The sequence below is a fragment of the Pelophylax lessonae genome (genome assembly GCF_965119305.1).
Source record: "Pelophylax lessonae genome assembly, chromosome: 6".
NCBI lineage: Eukaryota > Metazoa > Chordata > Amphibia > Anura > Ranidae > Pelophylax > Pelophylax lessonae.
The window spans coordinates 53,206,432-53,229,406 of record NC_138773.1 but is presented as its reverse complement, the minus strand read 5'-3'; the positions used below and the strand labels follow the sequence as shown (position 1 = coordinate 53,229,406).

At 43.0% G+C, this 22,975-nt stretch overlaps 1 protein-coding gene across 1 annotated transcript in view; it reads right to left on the bottom strand.

Annotated features, from left to right (window-relative positions):
• The window catches only part of MYO15A (myosin XVA), a gene marked incomplete at its 5' end in the record, with an annotated part of 148,107 nt that overhangs the window by 70,588 nt on the left and 54,544 nt on the right, over nucleotides 1-22,975 (bottom strand). The window contains 8 exons of the mRNA XM_082261824.1: nucleotides 3,440-3,531; nucleotides 4,948-5,060; nucleotides 5,235-5,423; nucleotides 6,330-6,402; nucleotides 11,387-11,565; nucleotides 12,783-13,018; nucleotides 15,511-15,606; nucleotides 21,733-21,863. Of these exons, the coding sequence (XP_082117950.1) occupies nucleotides 3,440-3,531; nucleotides 4,948-5,060; nucleotides 5,235-5,423; nucleotides 6,330-6,402; nucleotides 11,387-11,565; nucleotides 12,783-13,018; nucleotides 15,511-15,606; nucleotides 21,733-21,863 (1,109 nt within the window). The remainder of the gene's footprint in view (nucleotides 1-3,439; nucleotides 3,532-4,947; nucleotides 5,061-5,234; nucleotides 5,424-6,329; nucleotides 6,403-11,386; nucleotides 11,566-12,782; nucleotides 13,019-15,510; nucleotides 15,607-21,732; nucleotides 21,864-22,975) is intronic.

The following is a 22,975-nucleotide window of genomic DNA, read 5'->3' as shown; positions in this document are numbered from 1 at the left end:
TGTCACCCCCGTCCTCTCTCCCTGCCACCCCCGTCCTCTCTCTCCCTGTCACCCCAGTCCTCTCTCTCCCTGTCACCCCCATCCTCTCTCTCCCTGTCACCTCCTCTCTCTCCCTGTCACCTCCTCTCTTTCCTGCCCCCCCTCTCTCCCTGTCACCCCCCTCTCTCTCTCTCTCCCTGTCACCTGCCCTCTCTCCCTCTCACTTGCCCTCTTTCTCTCTCTCTCCCTGTCACCTGCCCTCTTTCTCTCTCTCTCCCTGTCACCTGCCCTCTCTCCCTGTCACCTACCCTCTCTCTCTCTCTCATCCCTCTCTCTCTGTCATCCCTTCTCTCTGTCACCCCCTCTCTCTATAACCCCCCGTCTCTCTCTGTCAAACGCTCTCTACCTGGGGGGGGTGGTGGAGGGGGGGGCGCCGATACAGTTCCTCGCCAAGGGCGCTGGAGACCCTAGGTATGCCTCTGTATGTGAACCCGGCCTTACTCACACCTCAATTCCCTTTTCTCTCTAACTAGGTAATTTTCTATTTATTTATTTTCTCCTTCTTGTGATCTTACACTAGAAGACTGTCTCTTTACTTCTGTTCTGACATTACGCATTAATAATTAGCAATAAGGGTCTGCACACCACTATTGTCTACACCAGTGTTCTCCAAACTTTGGCCTGGGGGCCAGACATGGACCTTAGCTTGCTTTTATCAGGCCCTTGGGGTACTATTTCATCCACTGATACCAACATTGAGTCATAAATTCCCCCTCTACTAACACCAGTGAAGAGGCACAATTCATCCTAATGACACATGATGGGGCACAAATCCTCCCAATGACACCAAAAATTGGGCACAATTCCTCCGAATGATACCAAAAATTGGGCACAATTCCTCCCATTGACACCAACAATGGGGCACTATTCCACCCAATGACACCAACAAAGAGGCCCAAATTCTCCCAATGACACCAACAATTGGGCCGAAATCCTCCCAATGACGCCAACAATTGGGCCCAATGACACCAATGATGAGGCATGAATACTCCCAGTAACACCAACAATGGGGCACAATTGCTCCCGCTGACCCCAAATGTGGGCCACTGCTTTTTCCAGCTGACATCAGGACCTTTTCTACTCCCATTGGCTACAGTCTGCCCCCCTAAAGACTGAAGGACAGTAAACTGACTCCTTGTTTAGAAAGTTTGGAGACCTCTGATCTATACTATTTAGCAACCAACAATACATTTTTTAGGGTGCTTAAACCCCTCCACAGTGTATCAATCTGCTAGTTCAAAAATTGTAAATATATAGAGTAAGCACACCACATAACCAAAATGCTTTGGGAATAAAGTTGTATTGGGCATAAACATACAGTTAATATCCAAATATGTTAAATCTTATCAAGCTAAATACAGCATTGGCATTTGCTCCACATTGTATTCAAATATATGAGCAAAAAGAATACATGTGTAGTGCACCCCCATAAGAGCGGCTGGTTTTGAATGGTCCTGTTTCCCCACCCAATGCACACACAGCGAGGCACGTGTTATTTTCTTCTCTCCCACTGGCTCAATAAAACAGTCTAGGGGTATCTTTTGTACTATTACTGATGAGTAAAACTTAGATAGGAATGAGGGAGGCGTGTGATTTCTCAAAGGAACTGAAGTAACTAAGGACACTTCTTCTATACTGACTGAGAACTTCCACAAAGTCACTACCTGCTAGGAGAAATGCTTTAGATTTGTCTCTGTGTAGAATTGATAGCTGCATACAGTTTCTAGGGCACAGGGCTTTGGTCAGTACTTACAGGCCTCAGGATCATCAGCTTCCACCTTCTGACACCTCTCCAGGGATTGGCTGGGTTCCCATAAATATTCAAGCTCCTCTCCCATTCTTCCTCCCGCTGTAATTCTAGAATCTCCCAGAATGCAGGGGAAAGCAATCAAACCAGCAGCCTGTTTAACACCTAGCAGGCTAGAACAATCAACCCCAGATCCACTGATTACAGAGCAGCTAAACTTAATTTACCTAGCAACCTGTACTAATTAGAAGGGTGCTACACATGTATGTATGAAGTGAGCACCACTAAGTCATATAGCAGCTGATGTTCAGAGCCTGAATTTCCCTCCACAACATTGTCATAAGAAAGATGATGGACACAATTCGATATATTACAGAATTAACATATTGAATTGTTTGTGTCCATCACCTTTCCTGTTCTCTTTAAGATGCAAACATTAGCAAAATCTTTGTGAAAGAACTAAAATCGAATGCATTTTTGAAACTGAATAAGACAGTGTGGGAGGATAAGTGGGAAGATCTGTATTAGACCAACAGACTACCGCAACCTCAAATATGACCAGGTAGAGTAGATAAAAAGTCTGTGTTTCAGTTGACCTTTTTTAAACATCTACATAGGAAGATCACATGCTAGGACCCAAGGACAGGTTTGTGAAACACCAATCTAAGCAGACAAAAAAAGCTGGTCTCATACCTCAGACCGTATTCAGAGTGTAGTAGTCAATGATTCTTACTCTGAATGGTTTAGGCTTGTTAGGGGTGTACCCCAATTTTCAGTGTTACTTTATTATATATTTATAAATGATATAGGATCTGGGATTAAAAGTACCTTTTCAGGCTTTGCAGGTGACCCCAAGCTATGCAGTGGAATAACTTCCTTACAGGATGTCCCCAACTTACAAGCCAACCTTAATGCACGGTTTAATTGAGCGACTGTGTGGAAAACAAGGTTTAATGTTGATAAATGTAAAGTTATGCACTTGGGGGCTAAGAATATGCATGCATTATACATACTAGGGGTTTACTTCACGTTATCTCTTCCACAGTTGCCTCAAATAAAATGTTAAAAATGCTGGTTCTTTTCTTTTCTCAGGGTTACTGCCATAAGTCTTCAATTTCTCTTGAACAAAGAAATCGGATGACTGCACTCCCTCGTGGGAGTGCAGCCATCTGATTTCTTCGTTCTTCCTGATCCCTGCAGTACTTACAGGGCGTGCACCCTTCCTCACAGACCAAAGATTTGGATTACTTGCCGACTCACCTATGAGCAGTGGGACTTTGTTTCTTCAACTTCACTTGTTCAGATTTTTTATTTAAAAAGACATCGGAAATTTAAATAATGACAAGTCAGGTTAAATGTTGTATACATCATGGATACAGTCAAAAATCCACACTACAACTGAATATCCGACTTTATCAAAATCAACCATGTACAGTACATTTATGTTTCCCGGCTACCTTCTCCATTTTCAGCGTTATAACCCGCAAAAAGGGGAAAAGATAAGACAGGGGACTACCTGTACCAAAGTGAGTCAGGCTTGATGTGTATTTCAAAAGTTAGGTTTTGAGAAGAAGGTGGGAAAGAAAGAAGGAGGAAGGTGACAATAGATCTCGTTCATGTTTTACTGATGTAGGTAAAGAACAATTTTCTTACCCCATTCCCATAAGACAGAACAGGGTCAAACAGACTGTCCAGATAATGGTCCATGCCTTTCTGTGATGGAGGTTCACTTAGTGTGTCTGAATCTGTTGGAAGAAAGCAAAATGGTTCATCACTCAACCCTGTTTACTTCAGGTTCTGTGTTGATGAGCTTTTCTCCTCAATGCTTCTTTCCCCATACAAGTCTAAAAAAATGCAAAGCAGCTTGGAGCAGGTCAACTGTCAGGAGAATGCACCTGCAGTTTAATCCAAATGATCTCAGAAGTGTCTCAAACCGATGTCAAAAGCACACTGCATTTGCCCATCAAATTTCATCAACAGAGGTCCTCATTGTACGGCAGCATCGTTTCCCAGACTAATTTAATGCTTAGGGTTGTACTGCTCAAAATGCACACACAGGACAATTTCTAGAGTACATGTGTACATCTGGTGAGTAATTAACCCATTAGGGGTAGCCAAATCTGTAATTCATTGTAGAAGGAATCAAATATTTTGAGTTCCTAAAATAATAGCAAAATGTTGATATGATGTACCAACTCAAGTAGATTAAAGCCAATGTGTACAGTGCCATCTTAAGAGCATTATAAGCCCCCGGGCAATGCAGTGCACTGGGGCCCCACCTACACAATCACCCACGAGAATAAAAATGCAAAATATCGATAAGGCAATATTTATTGGTACAGCAGTGCCAGGCTAACGACAGCTTCCAAGTTGGGCGGCTGGGTCCGGTGAACACACACACGGACGGGAGCCAGACTTGACTATCCTGTGTGTGCCTATTTCTGTGGAGGCGGACCGGCATTCGTGCAGTTGTGGGCTCCCCCTCCACTGCCCAAGTGGCCTGACAACAGTGCAAGGCCAACATGTGCTTGCCACCTGCTAAGTTCGGCGGCGGGATGCACACGGGAATCAGGAGTAATGCTTGGCTGGAGCTGCGGCGCTGGGCAGGTGGGGCCCCCCAGGCAAGTGGGACCCCCGGGCAACTGCCCGGCGTGCCCATTCGGTAAGATGGCCCTGAATGTGTAGGGAACTTCCCTACTCTTTCTGGATATAAAAGAAAAAGCTTTGGCTTTAGATATACTTTAAGAACTACTGGGGATCAGAACCAAAGCAAAAGTGTATTATATGTAGTAGTGTAGTGTATTATTATTATTATGCAATGGCTTTTTCTTTTTATTTGTCTGTCCGCCTCTGGACATCTTGTGAAACAGAACTTACTGGGAGCAGAGAGCAGGAACTAATGAAAGTAATGAGACTTCCTGCGGTTCAGACTTAAAGCAGGGATTATTTTTTTCTCTTTAAATTCGTTAGAGCTCTTCTTTTAAAATATACCCTAAGCTACTTCTAAAAGGGCATTCTGATTTTATTTTTTTTACCATAAGATTACAGGGTTGGTATTAAAATAAGCAGTGCCATACAAATGGATCGTTTCTATTTGAATACGTACAGGGCATCACAGTTGCTAAATAAAGCTGTAAAAATGTAGCTTCTTGGGCATTTACCATGGCTGTAATACCCCTCAGAATCAGGTATCCCCTGAGGCGGTAAGGAAGGGGCTTTCGTCGTTGGAGGAGGTGGTACCTCTTCATCCACATTGGGGCCGTTCCCAAATACTCTGCAAGTAAAAGGAAGAGAATTCATCTAAAAACTCAGTAATGTCCAGGTTCGTTCCCCGTACGGGCCACCAAAAAAAAAAACTCAGTAATGTCATGCTAATAAATGAATTGCCATCATTTTGTTTCACACGTTGAGGTCTGTTAGGTAGCATGACTGCAGTTAAGATACCTACACACTCCGCTGCTCAGTACTCTCACGAACCCCTTCGGAGGTGATGAAGTAAGACTTCTGCTTGGGGAATTCTCTGGGAAGCTCCACATTCGAAATCAAATCTAGGACATAGTCATGACCAGCCAGCTCTGACCACTGGCCACCATCTTTAATAGATACCGACCAGCCTCTCCATCCTTCCATCACCCCTCTGCGGATACAAGGCAGAAACATTTCAGTCATACATCAGGAAGACATGTCTGTTAATGAAAGCAATGCATTTTTGGGTGCCAAGGACCTACACATTGAATTGGCAGCCAATTCGTGGACAGTTTTCGGTCATTACTTTTTAAGGACTTAAACCATCCTCAGGGGCAAAAGTGCTATCCTCAGAGGGGAAGATAAGCTAAATCTGCCTCAGGGCCTCCTCCAAGCTTGGGATGCCTGCTACATCTCCCAAAGAAGCCTTCATAAGGATAGGATAATAAAACCACAAACACTGGCACCTCTCAAACTGAAAGAGCTATTGCATTACTCCAGGGCACCGCATTCCTAACTCTGTTGCAGGGACTAACCCCAGCAACATTCAAATCAACAAAAACATTTTATTTTTTCACTTTAAATCTTTTTCTTGGAGTCCATTATAGGACCAAAAGGAAGTCATATAACGTCAGTTATACAGACACCTACTGGAGGGTTGGACACTGGCAAACAAGAAAAATTTAGGACAGCTAAGGATAACCCCTCCTCTACTCAACATGCTTCTGCTTGTGTCTTAGGAGGCTAGATGTCTTTTCTTCAGCTCTGCTGGGTAAAGTCTTATGTATTGGTTTAGACTCATCTGATATCTCATTTGGATATCATCTGACCTTATCCGATTTTTCTGATTATGGATGAAGCTAAACTCCCTGGGTTAGACTTCTCCCAGCAGAGCTGATAAAAAGACATCCATCTTCCTTGGATGCTAGCAAATAACTGAGGAATGCTAGGAGTAGTAAGGGGTATCCTGGGCTCAGCTACATATTTTTGCTGCCACTGTTCAAATCCTCTTGTATGACTTATATCCTTACATGGACAATAAGGGAGTAATGCTTATTACTGATTTGCAAAAATATACCTGTGCCTGAGGACGTCTCCTGCTAACTCTTCTCCATCAGTCCATGAATGGATGGGGCACAGAATCTTTGTACCTAGACAGAAAAGAGACAAAGAACTGGGTAATGTAAAGGTCAATGGTTAAAAAAATGAACAAATGTTCTGAAATAGATATGATTCTTCCATCATGTGTGTCTGTTTTCTGTTGTAATTTAGGAAAAGGCGTCAAATGTTATCAATTGCATCCAAACTGTCCATCACGTCCTGTGGCCAATCTATTTCTACCAACCACTGTCAAATTTCAGCCAGTATCCCCCTACTTGAAGTTCAGGATATTTTGATTCCTGTATATGTTTTACTAACATGTTGTATGTTCTTGTCGAACAATTGATTCTGTATCTGACTCTTGGTGATTATATGGGCCAGCTCTCTGGGCACCATATCTGAAAAGCTTGAGGACCTTTTCCTTCCCTTACAAGGTAGTTTACCAGGTCATAGCTCAACGCTCCCCATTTGCTCCGGGTTGGGACGTGCATGCAGAATGTGATAACACATGTGCATATCCAATTTGTACACACATACTAGGGTCAGCTTGGACAGGACCCAATTTTCCCACCAGCATGTCTTTGGAGTACCTGGAGGAAACCCACTGAAACATAGGAAGAGCATGCAAACTCCATGAAGATAGTGTCCTGGCTGAGATCTGGACCATGGACTCCATTTGCACGAGTGCTAACCACTAAGCCACTGTGCTACACTGGATCCTGTATAAAAATGTTTTATCATTCACATGTACCTAAAGCAGCATAATATCTATTTATAGCCCCGCTACCTGAGGCTTAGATGTTTTGTTTGCCTCTTGGTAGATGAGACCTTTGGTATAGACAAGAAATCTATTTAAACCTATAACACAAGTTTTGAACATATAATGTGTGCTACACAAACTAATAAATGAATAAAGAATGTGTACCTTTGTCCTAAATATTGCCATATAAAAAGCAAAATTAGATAGAGGCATTGAGAACTTTTATGGTACAGTATGAACTCACAATGCAATGGTATAATAAAAAATACAAAAATGTATAACATCAATGTATATTAAAAAAAATTACTCATAGAGGGAGAATTGAACACCAAACAAACAATGTAATTGTCCACTAACAAGTGGACAGACAATTCAAATAAAACACAACAAAATTCCTCTATTATAGATTGGAGATTAACCACTTAAGCCCCAGAGGATTTGGCTGCTAAAAGACCAGGGGGTATTTTGCGATTCGGCACTGCGTGATTTTAACGCACAATTGCGCGGTCATGCGACGCTGTACCTAAACTAATTTGACGTCCTTTTTTTCCAACAAACAGAGCTTTCTTTTGGTGGTATTTGATCACCTGTGCGATTTTTTGATCACACGCTATAAACAAAAAAAGAGCGTCAATTTTGCAAAAATAACAATATTTTTCACATTTTTTTATATGAAATTCCCCCAAAAAAAAAAGTAAAAATCAAAATTTTTTAACATTTTCGGCCAATTTGTTTTATGCTACATATGTTTGGTAAACAAAAATCGCAAAAAGCGTATTTTGATTGGTTTGTGCAAAAGTTATCGCGTTTACTAACAAAGGGAAAGATTTTTGTCATTTTTGTTGTTTTTTTTTTTTAACGCGTAATGGCGGCGATCTGCAATTTTTTTTGCGGTACTGTGACATTGGGGCGGACAGATCGGACCCTTGACTGACATTTTTGACACTTTTGGGGTTACCAGTGACATTTCTACAGTAATCAGTGCTATATATATGCACTGTTACTGTAAAATTACACTGGCAGTGAAGGGGTTAACTTTATTTGAGAGGGAGGGGCTGTGTGTGTCCCTAGGGGCGTGATTCTAACTGTGATTGGCTGTGGCTTGAGCTGTAGGAACACTGATCAACGGTCCTACATAGTAGAACCGTATGATCAGTGTTTCTACACAGGGGAGAATGACAGGCAGCTTGTTTACACAAGCTGCCTGCCTTTCTCCCTCTCCCCCGACGATCGCAGAGTGACCGGCGGACATCGGGTCCGCCGGTCACACGCGCGGGGGGGGTCCGTGACCACGCGGGAGCGGGAGCGCGCCGCCGGCGGCGCACGCTCGCTCCCCAGAGCCTCACAGGCTAGTGACGTATATATATATGTCACTTTGCCTGTGAGGGGCTGACCGCCGCAGTATATCTACTTGCGGCGGTCGGCAAGCGGTTAACATGATTATATATCAACAAAAAAAATATATATAGATTTATATATTTAATTGCACATCATATACTTAGAACATAAGTATAATAGATGGAATATTCCCCTTGAACCTTACTCCTGAAGAAGAGGATAACCCACAAAAAATGTAGAGTATGTTTGGAGATTTACCTTTGGAGGTCCCCAGGGCCGCCATCAGGGGGGTACAGGCAGTACACCTGTAAGGGGCCCCAAGCTTCCAAAGGGGCCCGGCCCGCACCCCCTACAGAATTTGAAAATGTCAGCACTGACCCGCTGTTATTCATTTCACCAGCAGCATGCCTCCCCGGCGCGTGAGCAGGTTTGCTGGTAAAAATGACCCGTCACCCACCATTATTCCTTTCACTAGAACGCACACCAACCCCCCCCCCCCCCCCGCCAGCTCGCTCCACTTCGCCTGCTGCTGCAAAGATAGTTACTATCATCTAATTGGGCAGCACTCAGGCAGGGGGTGTGGTCAGCTGGCCAATGGGAGAGGTTGCACCGGGCCCTCTCAGTGTGGTCACCGACCACATATCACAGAGCTTATCCCGGGAGCCAAAGGAGGAGGTGGGGGGCGGTGTGCTGGGGAGGGATCAGAGGTGATTGGCAGAAAGAGTTCTACCTGACACGCCCCTCCAGACAGTCATCAACATGCAATTACAGGGCTCCCTTCTACCTCTTTTCTGCATGCATGGATGTCCTGGCTCCTCCCCCCTGCAGTTGCTGGTGAGTGGCTGTGGCTGTAGGCACATGTACTAAGTGGAAGTTTATGTTACAGGTAAGTAAGTAGTGGCTGGATTACTTTGAGATCTCTCATTTAATGTCTCCCCCCCCCCCCCCAAGTAACTTTACATGTGAGTCTGCTAATTATAAAATCTGTCCAGTCATTGCTTTTGTTTGTGGTCTTCATGCTCCCATCTACTGTAATCTCCATTCACTATGCTTGCTGCTATGCTTATAATCTATGTAAGCATTTTTTAGTCTTTTGTTCACTTCAGAGTGCTGCACAAATATTCCATCAAGGATACAGAATCCCTAATATCAAGTCTGAATGATATCACTGTGATTGCCTCCTGTCTAGTGGAGGTACCGTGACTCTTAGAATTACATAGAAAATTGGTAAAATGCAGCAATCTATATCACTCTGGATATCAGCTTTTGCTACTATAACTTTTTGATAATTTATCACTTCTAACTACTGACTACTACTAACTACTGACACCGTTCGCTGCTCCAGGGCAGCCATCAGGGGGGGACAGCCCATACACATGTAGGGGGCCCAGGGGTTCCAAGGGGCCCAGCCGCCCAGACCCCAACCAACAAGACCGAGTTGTTACTGCTGTAGTAACTAGCAATTGCATGATTAGGATATCTCTTTGCTGAATGAATGTGGTTGTATTTTAGCTGGATTGGGAGGTCTCTTTGCTGAATATATGAGGGGTGTCTCTTTGATGGATTGGATTAATTTTCATTCTTTAAGTTGTAAGGGCGTTAAAATAGAAGTGGGTGCACTGAAGGACTCGGTGGGATGGCCAGTGGGCAGATTCGGTGGGCCGGCCAGAGGGTGGGCCCTGCGGTATGTTGGTGTTCAGGCCCAGAGGGGCCCAGGCCTAAAGCTGTGTAAGGGGCCCCAAAATTTCTGATGGCTGCCCTGCGCTGCTCTACTGACATGGGATGGAGGAGGAGGAGGTCATGGGATGAAGGGGGAGGAGAACATGGGATGGAGGAAGAGGAGAACATGGGATGGAGGAAGAGGGGAACATGGGATGGAGGAAGAGGAGAACATGGGATGGAGGAAGAGGGGAACATGGGATGGAGGAGGAGGCGGACACGGAATAGGAAGATGGGACTGATGGAGGAGATGGGACTGGAGGAGGACGAGGACGTGGGATAGAGAAGGAGGGTGACATGGGATGCAGGAGATGGGACTGGAGGAGGACGAGGACATGGGATGGTGGAGATGGAACTGGAGGAGGACAAGGACATGGGATGGAGGAGGACATGGGATGGTGGAGATGGAACTGGAGGAGGACATGGGATGGAGGAGGAGTAGTAAATGGGACGGAGGAGGAGGAGGACATAAGATGGGGAGATGGGACTGAAGGGGAAGGAGTATATGGGATGGAGGAGATGGGACTGGAGGGGGAAGAGGACATGGGATAGAGAAGGAGAGGGACATGGGATGCAGGAGATAGGACTGGAGGAGGATGGGGACATGGGATGGGGGAGATGGGACTGGAGGAGGAGAACATGGGATGTCGTAGATGAGAATGCAAGAGGAGCACATTAGATGGGGAGATGGGACTGAATGAATCCCATTTACTCCTTCCCCTTCATGGAAAGGAGGAGGGGGACTCATTGGGATGGTCAGTGAGCAGATTCGGGGAACAGTCAGTGGGCAGGCCCTAGAGAATGTTGGTTGTGTGGCCCGGGGGGGGGGGGTAGGGGGGCCCAGGCCTAAAGCTGTGTAAGGGGCCCCAAAATTTCTGATGGCTGCCCTGGAGGTCCCTCACCTTTGGCAGACACTCAAGTCAATCTCCAATCCATAATTAGGAAATTTGTTGGACAACTACATTGTTTGTTTGGTGTTAAGCTTTCCCTCTATGGGTGATTTTTTTTATTATACATTGATGTAATAAATGTTTGTATTTTTTATGATACCATTTTGTTGTGAGTTCATACTGTACCATGAAAGTCCTCAGTGCCTCCATCTAATTTTGCTTTTTATATGTCTATAACACAAGTATTTCTAGAATTTTTCAGCATTACATAGCTACAGTTGTTATTAAGGTGCATTATAATGTTATATATTCTCTCCCTCTTCATACCATCAAAGCAGTAGATATCAAGGGCCATGTTTGCCCTCTCTCGGCTCGCAGTCCATTCTAGTAAGCATGGAGGGAAGGTCCTTGCTGTCTCTGAGCCCTGCTGGGATTTCTGGATCGCGAGGATGAGTTTATGTTGGCATACAGGCTTATATCCATTGTAAGCAAAATCTGATACATATCTGCAAAATAAAAATAATATATAGAGACATGTCATTGCATCTTCAGAATATTACTTTGACAAGATTATGCAAAGAATAGTCATGAGCAAAATATTTCAAACAATGGGTTTTAACCTTTGATTCACCTTTTAATCTGGCCGGAACAATAAACAGTAAAGACTGAGAGTTTTAATTTCCCCAAAATTTCTGTGAAAATCTGTCATTTTGGCAAAATACATTGGAGCTAAATAGAGAAGGTGAAATTAAGGTAGTTTCTGGCAGATTTTTAAAGGTGCAGTGGGCTTTAAATGGCTTCCAAAGGTTATAGAAGCTTCCTTCCACTATCCTGGACCTGTTCTTGTGCCAAAGGAAGCCCTTCATTAGCCTCTTTACTTAAAGTGAATACAGAGCACTAAGTGTAATTTCTCTCTGCTGCTTTGTTCCTCTGCTATCAGCGTAGTTATTTCTGATGAGTTTTCCTGACACCAAGAGAAAAATGGTGACAAGAGAGGGCACAGTCTGTGATTGGCAGCCTCAACTCTGTTCCTGTGTGCTGTATGAAGGGGGGTGGGTCCCTTCTCTCCAATCAGCTCTCAGAGCTCTCCTCACTGATGTAGCTTCAGCTCTCCGCCCCCTGCTTTTCAGAGCTGAAAGATCCTGTGTAAATTCTGCACTTTGAATGGATGTAGGGGAAATATGGATGTAGGTAGACATATACAACTTATGTAGGATGATTTGTGTATCGTAGGAGGCCAGTCACTTTGTATATGTAAGGGTAAGTGGATTGTATAAAAAAGTAAAACAACAAATTTAAAGTGACAGTATACAAACAAAAAACAAATACAAACAAATGAAAAAAATAAACTAAAATACTCTAAAGTATAATAATATCAGAAATGGAAAAAAATAGAAAATTTATTTTAACAAAATAGATTCAGTAAAAATACACTACATGATAGTTTAGATTGCAACAAAGGACATTCAATATATCACCAATATATTATTCAGCCCTGAATAGGAATAAAATAGGAAAAATAAATAAATAAATAGGGTGGAATAAATATTGCCCTCTTAAATGTACTATATTTTCTTATCCAATATTATTATTAAAGTTTTGCAAAATACAATGGCAAATGTATTTTTAGCACACAATGTACAAAGGAGTGGTCAACATTGAGTACACAAGAGAATAAACAAGTACTATATTTTCTTTAAATAGTTCATGTTCTTGATCTTACTTGAGGAGATATTTGTCCAGGTTCGGAGATGGTGCGAAGCTGCTGAGACAACAAGCCAACAGGTACCAGCCACGCTCTTCATTGTTGGGGTTGGTGTTCCGCCACACCTGATTGGCTATTTGAGCCAATATCTCATCTCTTAGGCCCACATTAGACAAGCACTTCTGGATGACATAATTTCCAAACACGATTTCCTGGATCTCATTGAGGAACGGGTCACCCATGAACCTCAATATCTGGAGGTGGGGAAAAACAATGTTATTATCGATATCAGGACAATACCCCCCCGGACAATATCCCCCCAGACATTATCCCCTGGGACAATATCCCCCGGGACAATATCCCCCCGGACATTATCCCCCGGGTAATATCCCCCGGGACAATATCCCCCCCGGACAACATCCCCCGGGACAACATCCCCCTGGCAATATCCCCCGGGACAATATCCCCCCCGGAAAACATCCCCCTGGACTTAGGGTTAGAGTTGATATTGTCCTAGAATCGTCATTACCATTACATTACCACTGAATGCAATACAATCATACATATTCTCAGTCAGAAAGTACTCTAGTGTACTGTACTTTAGTCTTTGTGACCTATTCATTTTCAAAGATTTACATGTAAACCCCAACATTGGATAGAGTGCAGTGATCCTTACCCAGTAAGCAGTTGCATACAGCCACAGTAGGTGGAAAAGGGCAGCTCACAGAAAGAAGTACAGTTCTGAAGACCCCTCTAGTTGGAATACCAGCCCACAGCAGAAGGAACAGTTCTCAGAACCCCTCTAGTTAAGATATCAGCCCAGAAGAAAGGAAGCACTATTATGGAGACCCATCTAGTTAGAATAGCAAGAACGTGCAATATGGGAAGACCTTTTAATTAGGATAGCGACCCACAGAGGGAAGTACAGGTCTGTAGACCTCTCTAGTTAGGATAGCAGCTCACTGAAATAATTACAATTCTAGTTAGCATAGTTTCCAACAGAAGGAAATACAGTTCTGGAGACTCCTCTAGTTAGGATAGCAGCCCCCAAAAGAAGTACAGGTTTGACGACTCTAGTTAAGGTAGCAGCCAACAAAAGAAAGTACGGTACTAGAGGATGCTTTAGTTATGTCTCCCCATACCTACATACATGTCAATCCACAACACTCTTGGTAAGGCAAGGTTCCTTACCTGCTCAGCCATCTAAGTACAAAAAGAGTCAAAGTACAAAAAAATAAAATAAAACACTAGGCAGGGTAACTGCAGATCTCTGTACTCATGCTTGCTTGTCAAAATACCCCTGCTTGAGGGCTCAGGCTCAGCCTGTGACTGCATGCAGCAACACACTTCACATCTGATTGTGTACTCTGGGTATTATTTTTCAAACAATTCTTTTTTTCTGACAAGAGGCTACCAAATCTGCCTGGGGTGAATGGTGCCTCTGTTCTACAGCTCATTTACCTTTTAGGGTGACAAACCATGCCTTTACAGCATCAGGCACAGACTATTTCTTCACAAAGCTACAAACCACAAAGCTAAGCTCAACAGTTTAGAAAATCTCCTCAGGCCACATTTAGACCCCAGCCTGTGAATTTACCAAGTTCTGTGTCCATCTTCCTGCAATGTTACACCCTTAAGAACCTATTAAACCACACCCTGAATAGCTTAGGCCCAATTTCAGGGAACCCATGGAATTTACCAAAATTCACTGGTCAACGTGTATGGCTGATAGCTATACAGTAGATGGCCACCCCTTTGACTCTGCCACTTTTAGGTACATGGCTACTGTGCCAAATGGTAAATGTGGTCTTACACATAACCATTCAATTCCATCCCTGATGAGCTTATGGTTGATAGTGCCCGCTTGGCTAGACAATAAAGCCTGGTACACACAATGAGACAATGAGATTATCAACTTGATTATGGACACTGATAGAGTACAGGTGTGTGTGGTGGGGTGGGGTGCACACCTGTACTCTATCAGTGTCCACTATCAAGTAGATATAGGAGGAGTCTCTTGTAGTGCATTAGCACATCTCTCCCAGCAAGGAGTGTTGTCTCCAAGGGTTAGAGAGGCTGGATTCATCCTTTTTTATGGATAGTGTAGGGCCCACTGACAATGGGGTACTTTGACGTAGTGGTGGGCTTGAACACGATATGGCCATATGGTGGGACCAAATCCCCATTTTTATTTATGGATTGTCTTCATATTTGATAGTCATTTCTTTTGCATGTGTGCGCTATTCTTTTTTAATATGAATGAGATTATCAGACAACTGTTTTTTTTTTTTGCATGCTAGTCTCCATATGGAAAACAAAGAGGTTACTAAAGTTACGAAAATTTTTGTATGCCACAGAATAAAAATTTGGAAGTAATGTAATGTTACATAGATAGTTACATAGTAGGTGAGGTTGAATAAAGACAATAGTCCATCCAGTTCAATGTATTGTATTGTTTTTGTATTTTCGGACAAAAACTGCACTGATTAAAGAAAATTTTTCGTGTTTGTCCCTTCGGATAATTTCAGACGAAAGATGTATACTAACAATCAGATTATCGTACAATCGCTTTAAAAGCGGTATTTTTCGTGCGATTTTCTGATCGTGTGTACTAGGCTTAAGACTAGCCAACTGCCTAGATGCTTCTATGAAAAACACAGCCCTGGCCACTGATAGAGATTTATGTAGCTAAATATAGCAAGGTGACCTTTACATGAATTATTGACATATAAAAGAGAGCTGTTACCAGTTTAAAGGCAGTAATAGCCTGTGGTCTTAAGTCATCCTCCACTGGAAGCATAGAAGATCCGAGAGTCATTGTCAACATGCCAAACAGTGGTTCCTGCAAACAGAGATCACAACATTAGGGACACATCAAATCTGACCGACTCTTAAGAAGAGGATATAACTTTTCATATCAAACATCTAATGATTCAATGATATCCCAATAAATAAAACCTCTGGTTAAAAAACCCAACAGGACTTTATTTCAGACAGAAGATAAAAGCACTGCTATCTATTTTAGGCACAAGTGATTCATTTACTTGATACTGGGAGGAAGTCTGCTCTGCAAAATGCTCAGTAGGTATGAATGCAGACAATGTGTGTTCGGATCCGTGTCCAGACAGCCGCTGCGCCTGCATCCACATCTATAAGGTGCCTGCATGCAGCTCCAAGATGGAAGCAAACACAGAAAATAGTGGCACAGCGCGCTGGACGGGTGTTAGCACCTATCTGAATGAGCCTTAAGGCTTGCTACAGATAAATAAAAAACATTCTATTAGCTTTCACTTTAATACACAATCTATGCTAGTGCTCCCTAAACTGTGGCCTACAGGCAGGATATTAGGCAGAGGGCCCTGCTCGGTAGAGGTAGATATGGCCCTTTACTTGCCTTGGGTCTTCAGGGCATTACTCCTCCCACTGGCACCAATAATGGGGCCAATTTATGCCACTGATACCATTAATGGTACATTATTCCTCCCTCTAGAACCAATGATCGGGCACTATTCCTCCCTCAAGAACCAATGATGGGGCACAATTCCTTTTACTGACACCAATGATGTGGCACAATTCTTTCCTCTGACACCAGTGATGGGATACTATTCCTCCCACTGACACCATTGATGGGAAACTATTCTTCCCACAGACACCAACGATGAAGCGTTATTCCTCCCACTGACACGGATGATAAGGCACAATTTATCCCAATGATAACACTGATGGGGCACAATTCCTCTAACTAACACAACTGATGGGGCATAACTCATCTAAGGTGACTTGTCCTGCGATTTGGGACTGCAGATTTGCATGAAAAGTCGTACTCCATGATTTCCAATGAGTACCGTTCATATCAGTGCGACTTCAAGTTGCAACAACTTCAAAGTAGTCCCTGCACTACTTTGGTCTGACTTTGATGCGTTTTGAGGTCCATAGACATAGGCAAAATTGCGGCAAAATCACGTAAACAAATCGCAGCAAAATGACACGACTTTTAGGCAGAGTTGTATAAAGTACTCAAAACCCATACTTGAGTAAAAGTACAAGTGCTCGATCAAAAAGTGACTTGAGTAGAAGTACTAAAGTATTCAACATTTTTTGTACTGAAGTATTGCAAGTAGTTTTTTTAAAAATTTTGCTACTCAAGTACTGAAAGTAAAAGTACAAGTACTGTGTTATGTAGTTATTAAAGAAAGAAGTCAAAAGTTTGAACATCATATTGTTTTTTATTATTTCAAATGCAGCTTTTATTTATACATACAGTAGCATTTATTTTCGTATGCTCTGATAATACACATGTTTTGAGCTTCATGAAACCTGCCATCTACTGTTCTGGCAGTGATAATTTTTTATAATAGTAACGAGTAACTATGCAGCACAAAAAAAAAATATTGGAGTAGAAGTATTGAAATCATTGAAAAAATGTAGTGGAGTAAAAGTGGAAGTAGGAGAAAAAAATTATACTCTAGGAAAGTACAGATACCGCCTTTCGGTACTTAAGTACAGTAGTGAAGTAGTTCTACTTACTTACTATACATCTCTGCTTTTAGGTCCTGCAAGTGTGAAAGGGGTCTTACTGACAGCACTGATGGGGCACTATTCCTCCCCTTAATACCAACAATGGGGCACTATTCCTCCTCCCACTCACATCGAAAATGTGACATTATGCCACCAATCACTGACTAGGTATTTCTGTACTCCTGCTGATCACCAAGCTAAGGGTTTGTTAACCGCTTCCATACAGAGCAGTTTGACACCCTTCCTGCCCAGACCAATTTTCAGCTTTCAGCACTCTCACACTTTGAATGACAATTGCTCAGTCATGCTACACTGTAACCAAACAAAATTTTTATCATTTTTTTCACACAAATAGAGCTTTCTTTTGGTGGTATTTGATCACAACTGGGGTTTTTTTTTTTCGTGATATATGCAAAAAAAGAGCAAAAATTTTGAAAAAAAAACACTTTTTTTTAGTTTCAATTATGAAATTTTGCAAAAAATAAATTTTTCTTCATACATTTGGGCCAAAATGTATACTGCTACATGTCTCTGGTAAAATTAACCCAAATTAGTGTATATTATTTAGTCTGTGTGAAAGTTATTGAGTCTAGAAGCTATGGTACCAATTACTGAAAATTGATCACACCAGATGTACTGACTGCCTATCTCCTTTCTTGAGGCCCTGAAATGTCAGGACAGTACAAATACTAACCAAATGACCCCTTTTTGTAAAGTAGACAGTCCAAGGTATTTAGTAAGAGGCATGGTGAGTTTTTTGAAGTTGTAATTTTTTCCCACAATTCTTGGGAAAATGAAGAAAAAAATGTTTTTTTCTTTTTTTTCCCACAAAGTTGTCAATTTATAAGCTATTTCTAACACATAGCATGTACACAGCAAAAATTACACCCAAAAATACATTCTGCTACTCCTTCCGAGTATGGCGATACCACATGTGTGAGACTTTTACACAGCCTGGCCACAAAAAGAGACTCCACGTCCAAGAAGCACATTCAGGCGTTCTAGGAGCATAAATACACATAAAACTTTCTTACTACCTATCACACTTTTCAAGGCCCTAGAGCACCAATACAATGGAAAAGTCCACAAAATGACCCCATTTTGGAAAGCAAACACTCCAACGTATATTCTATGAGGCATTATGGGTCGTTTGAACATATCATTTTTTTCCACAGGTTTTTGGAAAATGTGGGAAAAAAATGAAAACTTTTTTTTTTTACACAAAGTTGTCAATTTATAGGATATTCCTAACACATAGCATGTACACAGCAAAAATGACACCCCAAAATACATTCTGCCACTCCTCCTGAGTATGGCAATACCACATGTGTGAGACTTTTTCACAGCCTAGCCATATAGAGGGGCCTAACATCCAAGGAGCATCATCATGCATCCTAGCCACTTGCCTAGGCCTATTTTTGACATTTGGTGTTTAAAAGCTAAAATCAGTTGTTTTGCTAGAAAACTGCTTAGAACCCCCAAACATTATATATTTTTTTTTAGCAGAGACCCTAGAGAATAAAATGGAGATTATTGCAATATTTTTTATCACACCGTATTTGCGTAGCGGTCTTCCAAACGCAATTTTTTTGGAAAAAATTCACTTTTTTTAATTAAAAAATAAGAAACCAGTAAAGTTAGCCCAATTTTTTTCCATAATGTGAAAGATAATGTTACGCCGAGTAAATAGATACCCAACATGCCATGTTTCAAAATTGCGCACGCTCACGGAATGGTGACAAACTTTGGTACTTAAAAATCCCCATAGGCGACAATTTAAAAATTTCTACAGGTTGCCATCTTTGAGTTACAGAGGAGGTCTAGGGCTCAAATTATTCCCCTTGCTCTAACGATCGCGGCGATACCTCACATGTGTGGTTTGAACACCGTTTACATATGTGGGCGGGGTTTCTGTATGCATTCGCTTCTGCGCGCGAGCTAACGGGGACAGGGCGCTTTAATTTTTTTTTTTTTTTTTACTATTTATTTTATTTATTATTTTTTATTTTTACACCGTTTAAAAAAAAAAAAAAATTGATCATTTTTATTTCTATTAAAAGAAATGTAAATATTCCTCGTAATAGAAATAGGCACTACAGGACCTCTTTTTTGTGAGATCTGGGGTCAAAAAGTCCTCAGATCTCACAAGTACACTAAAAGATAGAAAAAAAAAAATAATTATAATATAAAATGAAAAAAAAAAAAAAAAACGGACCTTTAAACCGGTTGCTAGGCAACAACATTTTCCGTAGCTCCGGTCCTCCAAGACCATAGAGTCAAGTGAGGGCAAGCTTGCCCTCACTCGACATCCTGTCTGTGAGGATTCGGGACCGGATCGTTTTCCCCGCTGCCGGCGGGTCCGGTAAGCGGGGAAAAAGGACCGGAACGCGTCGGGAGGGGGGGGGGCGCCTCTTCCGCCATCCCGGAAGGGTGATCCCACGGCGAATCCGCCGCTGGGACCACCCTTATCGGAAAGCCAACCGTCCACCGTTTAAAAAAATACCAGGGTTATGGCAGCTATCTGCTGCCATAACACCGGTATTTAGGTTTAAACGGACGACGTATATAAACCTTTTTGGACTTGGACATGGTGGCTGTATGAAGGGTGACAGGTACTCGGGTACTTTGTTGGGCAGGTGACAGGTACTCTGGTACTGATGAGCAGGTGGCAGGTACTCGGGTACTCCGATAGGCAGGTGACAGGTACTCGGGTACTCTTATGGGCAGGTGACAGGCAGGTGATAGGTACTGATGAGTAGTACTCACTGACTAATAGGTGATAGGTGATACTGTACTGATGGGTACTGATGATCAGTACTGATACGTGATAGGTACTGATGAGTACTGATGAGTAGTGATGGGTACTGATGAGCAGGCGGCAAGTACTTGGGTACTTCAGGCGTCAGGTACTCTGATGAGCAGGTGGAAGGTACTCGGGTACTCTGATGGGTAGGTGACAAGTACTCAGGTACTCTGATGACGGGTACTCCGTTGACAGGTACTCAAAGTACCCGAGTACCTGTCAGAGTACCCGAGTACCCGTCATCAGAGTACTCGAGTACCTGTCATCAGAGTACCCGAGTACCCGTCATCAGAGTACCTGAGTACCCGTCATCAGAGTACCCGAGTACCCGTCAGAGTACCCGAGTACCTGTCATCAGAGTACCCGAGTACCCATCAGAGTACCCGAGTACCTGTCATCAGAGTACCCGAGTACCTGTCATCAGAGTACCCGAGTACCTGTCACCAGCCCATCAGAGTACCCAAGTACCTGTCATCTGAGTACCTGATGGCCTGATGGGCTGGTGACAGGTACTCGGGTACTTTGATGGGCTAGTGACAGGTACTTTGATGGGCTAGTGACAGGTGCTCTTTATTGGGGGGGGGGGCAATCAGTGTGTTTAGGGTGCACTGTAGTTGGTAACTAGCTGTTACCACACTCTCTTCCTCACACAGGATCAGTGTGTGAGGAGGAGAACACGGTGACAGCTAGTTACCGTGTTCTCTGTTGACATTTCTATTGGCTGTTTACCTTGATCAGGGATGGGCTATGTCCGAGGGACGAGCCTCATCCCCGATCGCGCCGCTGGGCGCCGCCGGGGGCGCGCAGTAGCAGCTAGAACGGGCCGACGTCATATGACGGCGGCCCGGATCTAGACAACCACTTTGCCGACGTCATTTTACATGACTCGGTATGGAAGTGGTTAAAGTGGTTCTAAAGGCAAAGGTTTTTTTTCATCTTAATGCGTTCTTTGCATTAATATAAAAAACCTACTGTGTGCAGCAGCCCCCCCCCTTAGCCCCCCTAATACTTACCTTAGCCCCATCACAATCTAGCTATTTTGCATGAGAGCCTCGGCTGTCCGGGGACTCTCCCTCCTCATTAGCTGAGACAGCAGTGAGCGCCATTGACTCCCGCTGCTGTCAATCAGATTCAGTCAGCCAATGGGGAGAGAGAGGGGGTGGGGCTCTGCCACGGCTCCTTGTCTGAATGGACACACAGAGCAGTGGCTCGGCTCGAGTGCCCACATAACAAGCTGTTTGCTGTGAGGGCACTCGGCAGGAGGGAGGGGCCAGGAGCGCTGGCGGGGGACCCAAGAAGAGGAGGATCTGGGCTGCTTAGTGCAAACCATTACACAGAGCAGGTAAGCATAACATGTTTATTATTTTGAATTAAAAAAAAAAACAATACTTTAATATCACTTTGACTACCAATGATACTGTTGTTGGAACATCTTCTACTCCCGCTGGCCACAGTCTGGCTACCCCTAAAATCTAAAGGACAATGAACTGGCCCTTTGTTTATAAAGTCTAGAAACCCCTGGTCTATGCAGATTTTAATAATCCCAGCAATACCTTTGAAGTGTTTTCTGTCCCTATACAAATTCTCACTATGACTGCATGAACATGACACATTAGTGCAAAATGCTTAAAAATTCTGGATACTTACTCTAAAGAAAACCCGCACATATTTAAACATGGGGTAATTGTTGATGTCGAGGGGCAGATTGAGTTGAGTGCCCACCTGGACCCTGGGCTGGTGAGTAGATATAACACATTGTACCAAGACATTTATCTGAGCTGAGAAAAGAGAATGAAGCTTTATTACCATCTATTAAAAATAGCATTTGACTCGCTTCCTTGCTTTTTGTGCATCCGCACATGCTGACCTCATTGACCCATTAATCATGACATGAATTTTCATCGGATCTGGACACATCTTGCACAGGACCCTTTTTTTGGGTCTGCACCAGAATCGGATTGCATAAGTGTTCACACCTATGCGATCCGATTCATGTCCGAACTGACAGTTTGTACTGCGATATGCAAACTGATCTGGGGGTGTCATTAACATTGTATAGACACCCCCAGCAATTTGCATATGGTAGTGTGAACTGCCTGCAGGTTAAATGCGATGCAGGAACCCGCAGTGTATTCGTGGAGTTTCCGCATCGCATATATGTGAACCGTCACTCAGAGGGGGTATACAAAAGGTAATCAGCCTTTTCTTTGAATGTGCAGCATTATTGTCATGAAAAGTTGGACTTTATGCAAGTTAGAACACATTTTCAATACATGTATGTGAGCTTTTTAATTTCAACGTGTTTATTGAATCTTTTAAGGTGATAGTACATTAGACAGATGTGTCAGTACATAGCACCTAAGTATAGTAAACAATACTTTGGGGTTCATTTACTAAAACTGGAGAGTGCAAAATGTGATGCAGTTCTGCATAGAAACCAATCAGCTTCCAGATTTTATTTTGCCAAAGCTTAATTGAACAAGCTGAAGTTAGAAGCTTTTTGGCTGCCATGCACAGCTGCACCTGATTTTACACTCTCAAGTTTTAGTAAATCAACCTCACTATCAGTCATTAACAGCGTCCTGTCAAAATGTGAGCTTTTTCAATTGCCAAAGAATTTATAATTCTCTTCTGGTGGTCTTTTGATTAGTTCACCCCCGCCAGACAGACCTCAACATCTTCACTGATGCAACACCTTACCTTGGTTTAGAATTGCAGCAGCCACCAGTGGGACACACCTTATTACAGCAGTGTTTCTCAAGCTTTTTAGGCCCCTTTCACACAGGCGGACTGTTCAGATCCGCCTGTTCGTTTTTTTGGCGGATCTGAACGGTCCCCCCATGCATTCCTATGGGGCATCGGATGTCAGCGGAGACATGTCCGCTGACAT